A 16436-nucleotide genomic window follows, 5' to 3' on the forward strand; every position below is an offset into this window, starting at 1 on the left:
GAGCACCCGGGGCTGCCTGCGTGGAGCTCACGCAGCCTGGGGCCTTGCCCTGTGCTCACTGGGGGTGCATCCCTGGGGGGCACAGGACCCCGAGGCAGTCACGTCATGTGTAAAGATGGACACCGTTGTCCCCCCCTCCCACATGTGAACAGATGGGTTAGGTTAACAGGGGTTTGGTTCGTGGAGACCCTCCCCGAAGGCCCCACGGTGAACACGACCCCCTCCAGCCTCCTCCACCTCCCGCTGTTACCTCGCGGCTAAACGAGGCCTCCTGTGGGGGCAGAGCAGGGAGTCCCTCTCGGGAGCTGGCTGGAGCCCTGTCTGCCCCACGAGCACGCCCAGCGGCAGCCGCCGTGGGCCGGCGAGGGCTGGGGAGTCTGACTGGGCCGGGCACGGCCTGGGTGGCCCCCGAGGACCCCCCTAGTCCCAACAGCCGTGGTGCTGCCTGCTCAGCCCGCCCATGGCTCCAGCCCCCGAGGGCTACCTGTGGTCTGGGCCACCTTGACCAGGCCTCTTCGGAAGACACTCTTCAGCCTGGGCTTCATGTTGAAGTCCTTGGCCCCGCCTGTCACCGAGATGAGGAGGTTGGGGACGTCCAGGCCCCAATACTGGGTCATCAGGTGATAGATCACGCTGGGGGGTGTGTCCTGGGAGAGGCGAACGTACTGCAGGGAAGTGACAGGGCGGCAGGGGGGACCCTGTGTCAGCGGGGGGCCCAGCCCAGCCCTAGAGACGGCAGGGCAGCTGTGGGCACCCCCCCACCAGCCCGCCAGAGAGCCCAGCCAGGTAGGCGGCCGCCCCCCACCCTGGGTCTAGATCCAGTGAGCAGGAGCGGCCGCGCCTAAGCGGGACACGGATCGAGAGGAAGGGGGAAGGGGCAAAGGCCCAGCGGGACAACAGGCCGCCCTGGGAAGACCAGCCCCATCTTCCAGCCCCCTCCGCCCAGCCTGCACTCACGGCACCCCTCTGACCCCCGCCTCTCTGCTGTGGGACGCACCTGCCCTGCTTTGTGGTGACTGAGAACCCCGAGGGCACCCTTGGGTCTCCCGTGAGCCTCGTGAAGCCCCGCCCGCCCTGTCCCTAGTGCTGGCAAGGCTCGAGGCCTCTCCGGAGGCGCCTCAGGTCACGGAAGGGTGACGCGAGTCACAGCGAGAGCAGCGGAGGGGTGGAGACCAACCTTCCCCACCTTCTGGCCCAGGCCCGTGAAAACAATGTCACCAAAGGCGTCCGTTGGCATCTCCTGGACATGCTTTTTTGGGTCCCAATCCTTGCCCTGCCAAGTGTGGGGCCTGGTAGCCTCCTCCAAGTGCTGCTGGCGTGTGTAGCCGCACTCGCACACCACCTTCCTGCAAAGACCACACGGTCACGGTCAGCGGAGGGAAGGAGGTGCCCCGTGCCCCCCGCGGGGGGTGTCAGCAGGGGCCCAGCGGAGCGTCAGGACCCCACCCCCCGCTGTGAGGAGGAGCCGTGTCAGTGAAAGCCCAGCGGGGAGCTGAGGCTCCCACCCCTTCCCACCGAGCGGCAACCCGGGCTGAGAGGGGCTTGGACTCCCATCGCCACGTGGCGGTAATGAGGCAGGGCCCCCCTCCCCCACAGACACGTCATAGGGCACCTGCTAAACCACAGGATGCAGTCTCATAACATAATACCCCAAAGGTCAAGGTTTCAGACTGAACATCACCATCACACCAGGAGCCAGGAAAATCTCCACCAGAATGAGAAAAGACAGCAGCCACCGATGCCAAGGTGACGCTGTTGTTAGAATCATCTGACAAGGACGTTAAGGCAGCTACCATAAAACTGCTTTACCAAGGAATCACGAACACACTTGGAAAAAAGGAAAATATATAAAGTCTCAGCGAAGAAATGGAAGACATATCAAATGGAAATTTAAAAACTGAAAAGAATGCACTAACAAACCAAAATCTTTTCAAAACTCAGTGGATGGACTCAGCCACAGAATGAAGGTGGCAGAGGAAAGAATCCGTGAACTTGAAAACAGAGCATAGCAATGACCCACCATGAATGCCAGAGAGAAACAGACCTAAATGAACAAGGACGTGAAGAGGCTCTGAGCCTCAGAGCTGTGAAGGAAGCGGGAGCAGGCACGTCACAGAGTCCCCAAGGGAAGAGGGAGAGGGGGCGGGGCCGAGGGAAGGGGGGCGAGGCCGGAAACGAGTGTAAAGAAATTGTGACCAGCCGTGATGAGCACCGAGTTAGGTACAGAAGTGGCTGTATTGCACACCTGAAACCAATCTAACACTGTATGCTGATTACACTGGAATTAAAATTAAAAACTTAATAAAAAATTATGGCCCAATGGGAGCTTTCCTAGGAATGCGAGGTTGGGTTATCACTTAAAAACCAATCAACATAGTTTATCATATTAGCAGAATAAGGGAGAAAAGCCGTCTGATCGTTTGCTTGGATGCATAGTGTTTTATCAAATTCAACACCCAGTTGTAATAACAACTGTCAGCAAAGCAAGAACAGAGGGGAACTTCCTCAACCTGGTACAAAAGCATCTATGAAAATCCTACTGCTGACATCATACTCGAGGATAAAAGGCTGAACCCTTCATCACTAAGATTGGGAACAAGACAATGCTGTCCACCCTCAGCACTGCTATTCAGCATGGCACTAGAGGTCCTAGCTAATGGGGTGGAGGAAAGAAAGGAGAGGAAAGGGTACAGGGGGAGGGGAAGGGAAGGGAAGGGAAGGGAAGGGAAGGGAAGGGAAGGGAAGAGGGAAGGGAAGGGAAGAGGGAAGGGAAGGGAAGGGAAGGGAAGGGAAGGAAGAGGGAAGGAAGATGGAAGGGAAGGGAAGGAAGAGGGAAGGGAAGGGAAGGGAAGGGAAGGGAAGGGAAGAGGGAAGGGAAGGGAAGGGGGGAAGGGAAGGGAAGGGAAGGGAAGGGAAGGAAGAGGGAAGGAAGAGGGAAGGGAAGGGAAGGAAGAGGGAAGGGAAGGGAAGGGAAGGGAAGGGAAGGGAAGGGAAGGGAAGGGAAGGAAGAGGGAAGGGAAGGGAAGGAAGAGGGAAGGGAAGGGAAGGGAAGGGAAGGGAAGGGAAGGGAAGGGAAGGGAAGGGAAGGGAAGGAAGAGGGAAGGGAAGGGAAGGGAAGGGAAGGAAGATGGAAGGGAAGGGAAGGAAGAGGGAAGGGAAGGGAAGGGAAGAGGGAAGGGAAGGGAAGAGGGAAGGGAAGGGAAGGGAAGGGAAGGGAAGGGAAGGAAGACGGAAGGAAGATGGAAGGGAAGGGAAGGAAGAGGGAAGGGAAGGGAAGGGAAGGGAAGAGGGAAGGGAAGGGAAGAGGGAAGGGAAGGGAAGGGAAGGGAAGGAAGAGGGAAGGAAGAGGGAAGGGAAGGGAAGGAAGAGGGAAGGGAAGGGAAGGGAAGGGAAGGGAAGGAAGAGGGAAGGGAAGGGAAGGAAGAGGGAAGGGAAGGGAAGGGAAGGGAAGGGAAGGGAAGGGAAGGAAGAGGAAGGGAAGGGAAGGGAAGGGAAGGGAAGGGAAGGGAAGGGAAGGGAAGGGAAGGGAAGGGAAGGAAGAGGGAAGGGAAGGGAAGGGAAGGGAAGGGAAGGGAAGGAAGAGGGAAGGGAAGGGAAGGGAAGGGAAGGGAAGGGAAGGGAAGGGAAGGAAGAGGGAAGGGAAGGAACAGGGAAGGGAAGGAAGAGGGAAGGGAAGGAAGAGGGAAGGGAAGGGAAGGGAAGGGAAGGGAAGGGAAGGGAAGGAAGAGGAAGGGAAGGGAAGGAAGAGGGAAGGGAAGGGAAGGGAAGGGAAGGGAAGGGAGGGAAAAAGAAAAGAAGGAAGGAAAGGAAAGAAAAGGCACATATAGAAGAAAAGAAGTAAAACTATCTTTATTCACAGGTGATGGAATTGTGTGTGTAGAAAACCCTAGGGAATCTACAAAAAGGTGTAAGACTGACAGTAACTCTAACAAGTTTGTAGGATACAAGGTCAATAGAAATAAATCAATTTTATGTCTATACAGAAGTAACAAACAGAAAGTGAAATTGGGGCACCTGGGTGGTTCCGTTGGTTAAGCGTCTGACTTCAGCACAGGTCATGATCTCACAGTTTGTGAGTTCGAGACCCGTGTCGGGCTCTGTGCTGACAGCTCACAGCCTGGGGCCTGCTTTGGATTCTGTGTCTCCCTGTCTCTCTGCCCCCACCCTGCTCACGCTCTGTCTCTGTCTTTCGAAAATGAATAAACATTAAAAACAATTAAAGAAAGTGAAATCAAAACAAAACCCTACCTATAATAGCAAAGAAAAATTAAAAGTGGCCAAATTTCCCACATTTGGAAAGAAGTCATAAATTCTACATTCAAGAATCTAGGGAACGCCACACAAGGGAGACCCAAAGAGATGGGTGCCAGGATACTAAAGTCAAACTTGCATCAACTGAAGACAAAGAAAAAATCTTGGAAGCCGCAAGACAGAAATGACACTTTGCCTACTGGGGCAAAGTAACTCACAGAACAAACAACTTCTCATCAGAAATCAGAAAGAAGTACCAGGAGCAGGGCGCCTGGGGGGGCTCAGTCGGCTGAGGGTCCGACTCTTGGTTTCGGGTCAGGTCACGATCTCACAGTTCGTGGGTTTGAGCCCTGTGTCGGGCTCCGCGCTAACAGCGTGGAGCCTGCTAGGGATTCTCTCTCTCTCTCTCTCTCTCTTTCTCTCTGCCCCTCCCCTCATGCTTCACGCGCTCTCTCTCTCGCAAAATAAACTAATAAACTTAAAAAAAATTTTTTTTTCAGGAAGTACAAGGAGGAAGGGGCACAACAGCTTTCAAAAAGCACCAACCCAGAATTGAACACTCAGCAGACGCATGGCTCAGCCAGACGTTCTCGGATGAAAGAAAACGGAGGGACTCTGTCACCCACAGGACTGCCCTACGAGGGTGGATAAAGGTCGTTCTCTAAGCAGAAGCGAAGTGATGGACGGTGGAAAGGTTGAACAGCAGAAGGAAGGAAGAATGACAGAACGGGTAAACGGAACTCTGGAAAAATGTTCAAGTCACCTGGAAAGGCAGGAAAAGAAAAAACCTTAAAACGGAAAGATGCGATGGCGGACTTAAGTCCTAACATCAAAACTCACCTTAAATACAGTGTCGTAAATACACCAGTTTGAAGAGACACAGGTTTTGCAGAGTGGATGGAAAGAGTAAGACCCGATTATTTATTGTCTACACAAATCTCGCTTCCGACGACGGAGGCAAGCTGAGAGTGACCGACCACTTGGCAGCAAAGCGGGGAGGACTGCCCATACGCACAACCCGGATGGATGGCGTAGGGATCGCGCTGGGTGGAAAGTGACACGGTCACTTCGGTCGGATTCCTCAGGTGACGAGCTCGAAGTGGCAAGGTTGCGGGCATGAAGAACAGACTCGTGGCTGCCGGGGGCTCAGGGCGGCGGGGGCGGAGGACGCAGGGGCGGGACCAGGCTCGGAACCCGGGGAGCCCCCCGCGTGGTGCAGGCTCAAAACAGCACGCGACAGACGCGGGCCAGCCCGCCGGGCACCTGGACGACGCTACGGGAGAACCCGCGCCCGGGACTCCCCGCTCTGGGTTCTGCTTTCCCTGCTGCAGCACCTCAGCACCTCCTTCCCACGGTGACCTCCCCTCTCGTGTCCTTCAGGTTCGGGGACTGAGACCTTTTCACTCCTTTCCTGCTATTCACTGGGGCTTCGGGAGACAGAGGAGATAAGTGTGTTCTCTACACCTCCTTACATTGGAAATTGTGAATTTTTAGGTTCTGATATCTCGTTAGTATCAAGTGACCTGAAGGACGAGAGACAGATGAGACAAGCAAGCAGTCCGAGGCCAGGTGAGCCTGGGGCCAGGTGGCACGGGGAAGGACGCTGGGGGGCAGGTGGCTCAGGGGAGGATGCTCGGAGGCAGGTGGCTCAGGGAAGGATTCTGGGGGCCAGATGGCTCGGGGGAGGATGCTGGGGGACAAGTGGCACAGGGGAAGGACGCTGGGGGGCAGGTGGCACAGGGAAGGACGCGGGGCTGCCCCGCTCAGACGCTCTGGCTTTCCATTTCTCCACCGCTACAAGGGGAAAACAGTACATCCCCTGACCCCCAGCCTACAGAATGCCCTGAGGGTCTAAAGAGGTTCTAGAAATAACGTATAAAATTAGTGCCAAACAACTAAGCATGCAGAGCACCCAGGATGGGTTAAGACACCCGTGGCCTGCCCTGCACCCAGGTGCTGCTGGGCTCCTCCCCAAGGGCTGTCCCTCCTTCTGCGTGTGGTGACCGCAGGGGCCCCCAGTGCTCTGAGCGCAAGCCCCACCCGTGGAGAGCTCGGAGTGCGCCCTCTGACCTCCATCGACCCCTCAGGGAGACTCAGGCGCTTTCAGACCTCCAGGGAACACAGGGTACACGTTATGTGTTGTGTGACCACCTCGATTTATGGTCAAAGGCAGGGAGGGGGGAGTCACCAGGACGAGGACCCAGCTCTCGTATCTTGGCCCAGCGCTGCCCCCAGGCTTTCTGTTCAGTCTCTAATGGCCTAAGACGGGTCACCTCCTTACCTCGTCTCTGAGCCACCCCCTCTGCTGAGATTAGATCTTAAATCTACGTGGCCGCCCAAGCTCTCCATCTGGGCTGCTCCGTGCAGTCTGGAGAGGCGCCTCGGTCTTACTAAGCATGCACGCCTCGTCCTGAAGACAGCTTCTGAAGCATCCGCTTCGGTCTCTGTGTTTTATGGATGAGGGTTCCAGGGAGGAGAAAGAGCCAATACATCAAGGTCGCAAAGTAACTGTGACAGTATGGGGAAGGTCTGGGGTGGCGGTGGTGGGAAGGGAAACGAGTCAAATCTGGGCAGAGCTGAGAAGGACCCTCAGGACGTGGGACTAATTAGATTATGGGGATGTAGGGAGGTGGGGGGTGGGGGGGTTCAGGTCTGGAAGGCGGTGGGGGCGACCCCAACGCCTTTGATGGAAATACGTAAGGTGTATAAATAAATCTGTTCCAAGGCTCCGTTCGTGACGGGGAGGACCTTCCCACCGTCTCCTCCTGGACCGCACTCTGCTCTCGCAAGGGAGCACACCCTCTCCATCTGCTGGAGGGACCCCTTTGATGGGGAACACCCTGTGCAGGACACAGTCCCCCGCAGGCCTGGGACCACTGTCTCTGGAGGGGCTGCTCACTAGGCTGGGCTTTCAGAACGGTCTGCATTCCCCAACCCACTCATCCCAGACTGTGCAGAGGACACAATTTGTGCTCAACACCTGCTTTCCCTGGGCGTCTGGAATGTGGGGGGTGCTAGGCAGAGGTGCCGATGTCACCAGCCCGGGACTAACCCCGGGCGCTAAGCCCCTAACAGCTTCGCAGGACAGAAGCCCGGCACACAGCTGCATTCTCCCCTGCTGGCATGCCCCTGGGGAGGGAGACGGGGGACAGAGGTCGCAAGCCTGCACACGGAGTCTCGGACCCGCCCGTGTGCTTTCCCTGTTGAGCCTGCTGGGCGTCCCTGCGCTGTGACTGCTGTCCTAGAACACGTACGGCGACCCCAAGGACCCCCAGAAACAAGTCTACACCGCCGTCTCTGACTCGAATCAGAACCCCATCTCTCTGGGGTCTGCCGGCCCCCGGGGAGCACCTTCCTTTGCTTTCCTTCTGGTTCCACGTGGGGAGCACAAGGGGGCCCATGAGCATCAGGGCTGTGGGCACACTGCCCACCTCCATGCCAGGCAGCCGGGACAGCCCCCGCCACCAGGATCCCGGCCGCTCCGCACACCCCGCTCTTGCCACGTGGGGTCCCAAATCTTTGAGAAGGAAAACAGGAGGCAAGGAGAATGCCCTGTTCTTCCATGAGGGAGCACCAGAAAACAATCTGCGGGCCACTGGTGCTTCCAGACAAAGACCCAGGAACCGGCCGCCCCCAGGACGTCCAACACGCCTGGTGAGTTCCCAGGCAGCAGATGACCAGAAGCGCCCACTCGGATGCACCTCGCCAAGCTCCCCGCCTTCCCTGTGTTTCCTGCCGTCCCCGGGACCTCCGGGCACCTGCTTCACCTCTCCAGCTATAAACCCCATCCCCGGCTTCCATCAGGTTCTGAAACATAATTTAGGAAACTGCTTTAGGTCGTAAGATGCGGCTAATCAGGACACCGGTACTTCATTCTAGTTGCCGTTAACCAATCACACGGTACCCTACAAGAAAATGTCTCTGGGTGCCCCCACCTTTCTGGCCATCACTGGGTCCCGTGCTTCCCAGCCCTCAATGTAACATCCGAGCGACAGCCCCCTGTAGCAGCCCCTTGCGTCAAACCCGATGCTAGTAAACGTGCTCCTGGAAATTTCCAGAACCAAAGGCATCCTGAGCAGTATTTCTTCAAAGCAGGAAAGGGGCCCTGAAGGAGTAGGAAGCCCCGTTTCAGCCTCAAATCCCAGCTGAGTCCCCGGCCCTCGCTGACCCTTGTCAGCATCCTCCACTGGGTCTTAGCTCAGAGGAAAGAAGGGGCCCGGGGTCGGGTGGGTGGCGGCTCCGGGCCCCGCGAGCCGGAGACCAGACTGCCGCGTAAGTCTTCGGAACGACTTTGAAGCCAGCGAGTCCTGCACGGGCCGCCCGGGTGACACTCATTCCCTCGGAGGCTATTTTCATAAGCTTCCTGTAAGCTAATGAAGACTGGAAACCTCGACACAAAACGCTCTCTGTACGTCGTCAGAGCGAGCAGCGTGGCTGGGAAGCTCCGATGACGCACCGAGTACGTTGGCACTCCCTGCCAAGCTGCCAGCTGGAACATGCTGGCAACCCTCTCTGGCTCAAGGGTCTGCTCCCAGGACGGAGAAATGAGGACGCGGCCCTGACGCGGAGCCACGCCGGAGGCGTGAACCCCAGCCCCTCAGTGACGACGGCGGGCAGATCGCAGGGCCCCGGGAACGGCCTCGGTCGGCGGTGATCCCTCCTGCCTGAGCCGCGGCCTAATCTCTCTCCCTTCCCCACGCGGGCTCCTCCCCCCAGGTCATTCGACACGCGGGGGCTGGATGCTATTCGTCCACTGTGGGAAGCGGAAGACGGATTCTGCCGCCACGAAGCCACACGATCTTGGGGCGCGAGGGACTGGTAAAAAGAGATAGATGGAGCGTGTTGGGGAGAGAGGTTACTTCCCCGTGTGGTCAGGGAGGGCCGCACAGCAGAGCCGGCATCCGCCACAAGAGCTCAGTAGGCGACAAGGAAGGCGGAGGAGAAAAAGCGTGGCCGGTCGGTGGCACAGCACGTCTCGGGCACGGCTGGGGGGGAGGCGCTGACACAAATCATACTCCTCAAGGAACGGCGAGGACGCGCCACACCTCCCAGGAGGTTCCTCCGAAGCTGCCCGCAGCGCCCCCAAGCTCCCGGGCGGCCCTGCTGGGCAGCCAGTGGCCCAGGAGGGAAACGTCCAGCCGTGTGGAGGTGTAGAGGCCACCGCTGCCCGCGGAGGTGGTCTTGGCCCCACAGGTAGGAGAGGCAAGGGGGGGGGGCGGTTCCTGAGGGTGAGGTGGCCCGGTCTGCATTTGGCACCGACCTCAGCGAGGGGCCCAGGCTGGGCGTTCTCCCTGAGTCCCCGTAGAGCCCCCACGGCACTGTGACACCCTCTACTCCAGAGGGAAATGAACATTCTAGAGGCATGCAACGTGGCGCCCAAATGAGCACGTTCAAGTCCAAGTGCCCCTGCGGAGCGGTCCCCTGATGACCCTGGATGAGTCACCTAAGCTCTCTGCACCCCACCTGCAGGACGCATGAGGCAAAGCTGCTCACCCACAGACAGCTGGACGGGCACGTGGGGCTGCCGCAAGCGTCCGAGGCCACGCGGACACGGGCTGGGCCCACTGAGGCCACACAGACACACAGACAAGGGACTGTGCCCCCGAGGCCACACGGACACGGGACTGGGCCCCCGAGGCCACGCGGACACAGACTGGGCCCACTGAGGCCATACACACACACAGGACTGGGCCCCCCAAGACCACACAGATACACACACACACACACAAGGCCACACAGATACAGACACACACACACACACACACACACACGGGACTGGGCCCGCGAGGCCATGAAGACAGGACTGGGCTCGCTGAAGCCATGATGCAGACACGGGCTGTGCCTCCCAGGCCACACATGCACGGACACAACACACACAGACACACACACATACCAACGGAGCCCGCCGAGGCCCCGGCCCGTGGGAACAGGGGGAGGGGTGGCCACACTAACAGGCCCCTTACCCAGCGTCAGACAGTTTGGAGCTCTCCACAAAGTACATGCATTCCTTCTTCTTGATATTTTCGGGGATCCACGAACTGAGGCTTTCTTGCTGAGGATAAAAAGGGCGCTTTGAGATCCCCGGGCAGTCATAGCAACACTGTTCGGGACAGCAAACCCTCCGCCACTCCTAGATACGCCTGGGCTCCCTGTCGAGCTACACGGGACTTTTCCAGAAGGCGTGAGCGGGGCGGGGGTGCCCGGCCCCGGCTCTCAGGTGTGGGAGGAACAGCCCTGTGGGACCTCTTCCTCCTTTGCCCTACTTAAGTAGCACGGCACTTTCCAGTTTCTCTGTCAATGCTGCCTTCCTCGGGAATAAAGCGGTGCGGCGGGTAGGGGTGTGGACACCTGCCTCTGTCCTGACGAGACGGCAGGCCAACGCCCTCCCGCCACCTGACCAGGGGCCGAGGGAGTCAAACATGCCCTTCAACACACTCTTGTCGCGGGCCTTGGGGAATCTAGCCTGGGACGTCGGTGGTGCTCAGGGCCCTCCAGTGACATCGGAGACGTGAAGTCATCGCACAGTGAGGTCAGGGGTGACGGCTTCCGGCGAGTCTGCCCGGGACCGGGTTGCAGTGCTTGCCTAACGCCCTCCCAACCAGACCAAGAACAGGAAGGGGCGTGCGATGCAAGGAGGGGGCGGACCTGGCCACTGACCATTTTCTCCAGGTCCCCTTTCCCCGGCTCAGCCGAGCCTCTGCCCAAGCAAGAAACACACCCATCCCTGGGTGGTCGGCGTGCCCCACCAGGGCTCTGGGGGACCCGGCGGAGGGGGGCCCTACTGGCCACCGGAAGCCTACCTTCTCACTGTTGCCAAAGAGGTTCTGGGACCTCCTGACCTTGCGCAGGCTGCTGTTGCTGCGCCGGAGACTGGGGACCGTGCCCAGGTCAGCGACCCTCCGGGGCTGCACCCCAAAGGCCTCCTCCTGCTTGGAGCCGGCTTTCCTCAGGGTGGGGGGCTCCATCGTGAGGGCTGCCTCCTCTCCAGCTGCCACGGTCTCCTCCCTCCCTCAGGACAGCCTTTACTCCAGCTCGTGAGGCTGAAGGTTCTGGAAACACACCATGGAGGGCTGCTGGAATAGATCAGAGAGGGGAATGAGGCAGGTGTCCTGACAGCACGGGGCACGTGCTTCCTCGCGTGGGGCCTGTCCACTCGTTGGTCCGCGCCTTTCCCCGGCTGCCCCAGCTCTGTCCGCCAGCAGGGGCCCCGGGTCGTCTGGAAGCACATGCACATCCCCAGGGCCCCAGAGGCCCGTGTGTAGCCACAGCGACCTCAGGTCACTGTGAAGGGCCGGAGGAGGCACTCCATCCCCGTCCATGGGGCCGTCCTCCCAGCACAGGCCCAGAGTGCGATTGCAAACGGGGAGCCACAGCTGCCCTGCACCCCGCTCATCTTGGGCCCGGCTCTCCCAATTCCCCGCAGCCCCAGGCGCCGCTCCAGCTGGCCCCCTGTGGCCAGGGTTAGTGGCACCTGCACGATGCCATCACTGCTGTTCTGAAAAGCGTGCAAGTCTGGGGGGTCAGCCGCCTCCACCCAGATTTTAACAGATGAGGCCACCAGAGCCTTGGGCACCCGACCCTGGGACAGGGCCGCTGCCAGGACAATACCCAGTGGAGCTGTGGGGTGGGCTGTGCCCAGAAAAGCCATCGGGCAGGACCACCAGGCCAGGGGCCTTAAGGTTTAGGTTGGCTTGGACCCCGTCACCCCTCCGGTTGCTCCCCTTCGGAGTGGGAGTGCCCGTCCGGTGCCCCACCGTTGCTGGCGGGACAGGCCCACAGCCGGAGAGGAATCCGCCTCAGGATAGACGCAGCTGGGGTCTCCCCCACCCCTGACTCGGATGAGCTTGAGATCAGACTTCGGAGTAGCTGCTGGAATGAGTTAACACTCGGCTGTTGGGATGGAGTGAATGTAGTTCTCATGCGAGAAGGACGTGAATCTGGGGGCCAGGAGTGGACCGCTATGGTCCGAACGTGCCCCCTGAAGTTCACATGTGGAAACCGCCCCCCAGCGGCGATGGTAGTCGGAGGCGGGGCCTCTGGGAGGTGACGAGGCCCTGACGACCGACCGGGGTCCGTGCTCTGATGGAAACCCCAGGGAGCGCCCTCGCCCCTTCCCCACCGTGAGGACAGAAGTCTGCAACCCAGAAGGGGGCCCTCCCCACCCCGTGCTGCCACCCTGACCTCAGCCCTCCAGCCTCCAGGGCTGTGAGAATAAACTTCTGTTCACAAGCTGCCTGAGTGTGGCAAGCCTCACACCTGAGCAGCCCTAAGGCCATCGCTGTCACCTGGCCCCTCAGGCAGGGCCAGGAGCCATGCAAAACGGGGGGGGGGGGTACTGGGGATGCTGACTGACCTTCTCTCTCCTCCCCTGCCCTCCCCTCCTCCTCCCTCCCCCATCCAAGTCTGGGCCCTGGAAGAGTCCGGAAACCCAGGGCTGACCATGACCTTACAAAATCCCCCATCCACCTTCTCGGGGGCTCCCCCCCCAAATCCAACCCTCCATTGTTTTCTTCACATATCACCAAGAAGGCAGTTGTGGTCACCCCGGTTTGTAACTCTAACTCTCTATATGCAATGGCAAACACGTGTGGTAAGAACGATGAAGGTGGGGGCACCTGAGTGGCTCAGTGGGTTAAACGTCCACCTTCAGCTCAGGTCATGATCTCACGGTTTGTGAGTTCAAACCCCGTCGTCGGGCTCTGCACTGACAGTGCGGAGCCTGCTTGGGGTTCTCTCTCTCTCTGCCCCTCCTCCCAAGCGCTCGCTCACGCTCTCTCCAAAAATACATAAATAAACTTAAAAAAAAAAAAGAGCACTTTGTAAGTAAATGACTTCCAAGAAGACAGGCACATAGATACATAAATGGAACATGATGGCACACGGGTCTGCACATACAGTCACACAAAATGCACATCTAAGGATCACTGCAAAATTCTTTCAACTTTGTGTATGTTTGGAAATTTTTATTTAAAAAGTAGGAAAAAGGGGCGCCTGGGTGGCTCCGTCAGTTAAGCATCCGACTTTGGCTCAGGTCATGATCCCATGGTTCGTGAGTTTGAACCCCGCATTGGGTTCTGCGCTGACAGCTCGGAGCCCAGAGCCTGCTTCGGATTCTGTGTCTCCCTCTCTGCCCCTCCCCGGCTCACACTCTGTCTCTGTCTCTGTCCCTCTCTGTCTCTCTCTCAAAACTAAGCAAACATTTAAAAATATATATAAATAAAAAGTGGGAAAAAAAACCAAGGACACAGACTCAAAAAATAGAACGTAATGGTATAAACACTAACGATAATAAATATATGACATCAGTGTATCTAGATAAGTGTTTCTGAAAAACAAACAAACAAATGCACATCTATAGATGCCCTTCGGCACAGGACCCCCGACAGACATGCGAAGCTGTTGCCATGGAGTGAGCGGGCCTGCAAGAGGCAGGGCCACAGTGGGGTGGATGTCCAAACGCAGGGCCGAGGAGGAGAGAGGAGTGGGAGGGGCCACGGGCAGCGAGCACAGGTGCATGGGGAGGGCGCCACACGGCAGCGCCTGCGCCCAGGTGGGCCCCCCATCCAGGCTCCTGCAGTCCGGGGGTGGCAGGCTGGAAGGCTGTGCCCTGGCGACATTGGGAATAGACACCAAGTCCAAACAGAACAAAAGTCCTGAGGACTGTCCTTTGCAGCAGCCACTAGGCCCGGACCCTGGGAACTCACAAAGACAGGGTCTCCGCCCCATATCCCACCAGCCCAGCCCAGAAGGCTGAACCCACAGACTCCCTATGTGAGGCTATTCAGGGCACGCTGGCCAGACGTCCCCCCCCCACCCCCTCTTCCTACTTCTCTTTCTAAACCGTTTGCATGCTCCCTGCCCATCCCCAGGTCAGGCATCCTCAGAAATCCCTGCAGGGAAAACACTTTCCAGACTGTAAATAGCAGTACACCCATCAAAGGAAGTGCCTGCCGCCGGCGGCAATGGGCCCCGTGGTCTTGCGGTGGGTGGGGGTGGGAAAGCTGTGGTCAGAGCCTAAGTCCTAGATGTGGCAAGTTCCTCATCTCCCCAGGTCGGAGCAAGGCGCCCCCGGAAAGACTTCACCCTGGCCCCGTCGCAACGCCTGTGCCGGCACCCTGCCTGCAGCCTGGGTCCCAGCACCCCGCACTCCCGCCTGAGCCCAGGCCCGCATCTCCACCCCGGAGCTTACACTCGAACCTGCGCCCCTGCGGCGCCCCAGTGTGTGCCCCGCGCCCGCACCGGCACCCCGGCCTGCGCCCAGGCCCACCCGGCAGCCCGCCCTCTGCTTGTACCAGCAGCCCGGCCCCCGGCCCTGGACCCTGGGGGGCACCCTCCGCCCACCCCGCGCCCCCGCCCCTCCCCCAACCTGCGCCGGCGGCCCGCGCCCCGGCCCCAGCGCGGGTCCTGTCACGTCTCTCCGCACCCCGGTGTTGTCCATCCCCGGCGGCGGGCGGGCGTACCTGCTCGGAGCCGGCCCGTGTCCCCGCGTCACCCGCGCCGCTGCGCAGGACCGCCAGCTGGCCCCGCGGGGCCGCCCGCATGTCTCGCCGCCGAGCGTGCGTCCCGCGCGCGCGGGCCGCGTCGCCCGCAGCGCGCTCTGCGTCACCAGCCCGGGGCGCTCAGCCCGCGAGTCCCGCGCCCGCCAGCGCCAAGGACGCACGGAGACGCCCCACCGGAGGGGACCCCCCGCCCCGCCCCGCCCCGGACCGGGCTCTTGGGCCAGTACCTGCCTCCTGAGGGAGGAGCAGCCGGCTTCTCCTTGAAAGGCCCGACGGAACCGCGTCGGGCAGGGACGGGGAGTGGGGGCAGGGGTCGGCTGGTGGGCGGGACAGGAGACCGAAGTGGGCCCGGAGCCTGGGACCCACTTCCCCTACAGACCTCAGGATGCTCCTCCGCCCAGATGCCTGCAGCCACCCTCACCCCCCGTCTTCCTGGAAGTACCCAAAGCCAGGAGACCATTCCCAGTGAGGCAGGGACCGAGGGGGCAGGGAAGATCTAACCTCACAGCACCCACGTGGCAGGTGCTGGCCATGGGGTCCCACAGATGTCTAAACTCTACCCCGGTTGGACTGCCCCTTCTCAGTCCTCCCGGCTGGAAGAAGGATAAGGATTCTGACTCCACCCCCTCACACAAAAAAGCTGACCACAGCTTTCCCAAAGGTCCAGACCACCCCCCACAGTGCCCTCACCTCACAAAGACCACCGCCCTCTCCTTCCCAGACGCCAGTGCACAATGCCCCCCACGGTGGCACAGTGCCACTCCCGGGCCCTGCACTTCTGCCAGCTGACTCCTGGCCGCCTGACCACGCCCTCATTTCCTCCCCTGGGCGTGCTGACCTAGTGTTCAGATTCCTGCCCGTGACACCCTCCACTGGAAGGCGCCTGGCCTTTATCTGCCCCTGCCTCTCCACAGAGCGGTGAGCCACAGCGCCATGGGCCCACAGGACCCCTGTGGCCCATCAGAACCCATCAGAGCCCCTTACGTAGGGCAGTGCTTGATGGATTTCTCAAGGCACTGTGATGGGCACAAAGGTGGTTGGAGCCCTCCTCCGAAGCGGTCAGCACCGTGGAGGTAAAGGGTGGACAGCAGCGGGGGTGTGACGACTGATTGGAGGCTCTCACCTGCAGGAGGCGTCCCCCTGTCACTGCTGCGTTGTCAGAGTCCGGCAGTCCAGGCCTTCGGCCGGCCGGCACCCGCCGCAGGAGCTGGCTTGCCACCGCCCCCGGGAGGGGTCTTAGACCTTAGTTAACAGGCAAAGCAAGCAGAGACCCACGGCGTCTGCAGCTGGTTTTTGGCAGCCGTGCCCAGACTCTGGGCTAGTGCTCCTTCCCTGGGGGGCCTTCTGGCCTGAGAGCCATTCCACTGACTGAAAGCACACGGCGGAGGATCAGTTAATATTTCAAGAGACAGCAATCACGCAGAGCTCTGGGGGGGCAGGCACGGGCGGTCTGACTTTGGCTTCCGAGTATCCCAGGGCCTCTGTGGGAACGTCGGTGAAGGGGAAGCAGTACGTGAAACAGGCTGCTGACCAAACATCAGCGCTCATGTCGCCCCTGTGGCTCCTTCCCTTCCAGAAAAAACCACACATTTCACAAGAAGGCCACGTTGCATCTGCCAGGACGCCGTTGCAAGAGCAATTATGAAACATCCCATCCCATAAAAATAAAGAGGCGTTTGGCCATAA

General features: G+C 59.7%; 1 protein-coding gene across 4 annotated transcripts in view; it reads right to left on the minus strand.

Annotated features, from left to right (window-relative positions):
* The window catches only part of TRPM2 (transient receptor potential cation channel subfamily M member 2), a 54739-nt gene extending 39906 nt beyond the window's left edge, over positions 1 to 14833 (minus strand). For 2 of the 4 annotated variants that reach the window (XM_043593456.1, XM_043593457.1), the window contains exons 1-5: positions 14712 to 14833; positions 11052 to 11324; positions 10215 to 10303; positions 1178 to 1346; positions 485 to 665 (exon numbers count right to left, since the gene is read on the minus strand). In XM_043593456.1, the coding sequence (XP_043449391.1) occupies positions 485 to 665; positions 1178 to 1346; positions 10215 to 10303; positions 11052 to 11216 (604 nt within the window). In that variant the 5' untranslated portion in view covers positions 11217 to 11324; positions 14712 to 14833. The remainder of the gene's footprint in view (positions 1 to 484; positions 666 to 1177; positions 1347 to 10214; positions 10304 to 11051; positions 11325 to 14711) is intronic. The other 2 variants (XM_043593455.1, XM_043593454.1) reach the window with 2 other exon arrangements.
* Positions 14834 to 16436: the final 1603 nt, after the last annotated feature.

This window comes from Prionailurus bengalensis, chromosome C2 (genome assembly GCF_016509475.1).
Source record: "Prionailurus bengalensis isolate Pbe53 chromosome C2, Fcat_Pben_1.1_paternal_pri, whole genome shotgun sequence".
NCBI lineage: Eukaryota > Metazoa > Chordata > Mammalia > Carnivora > Felidae > Prionailurus > Prionailurus bengalensis.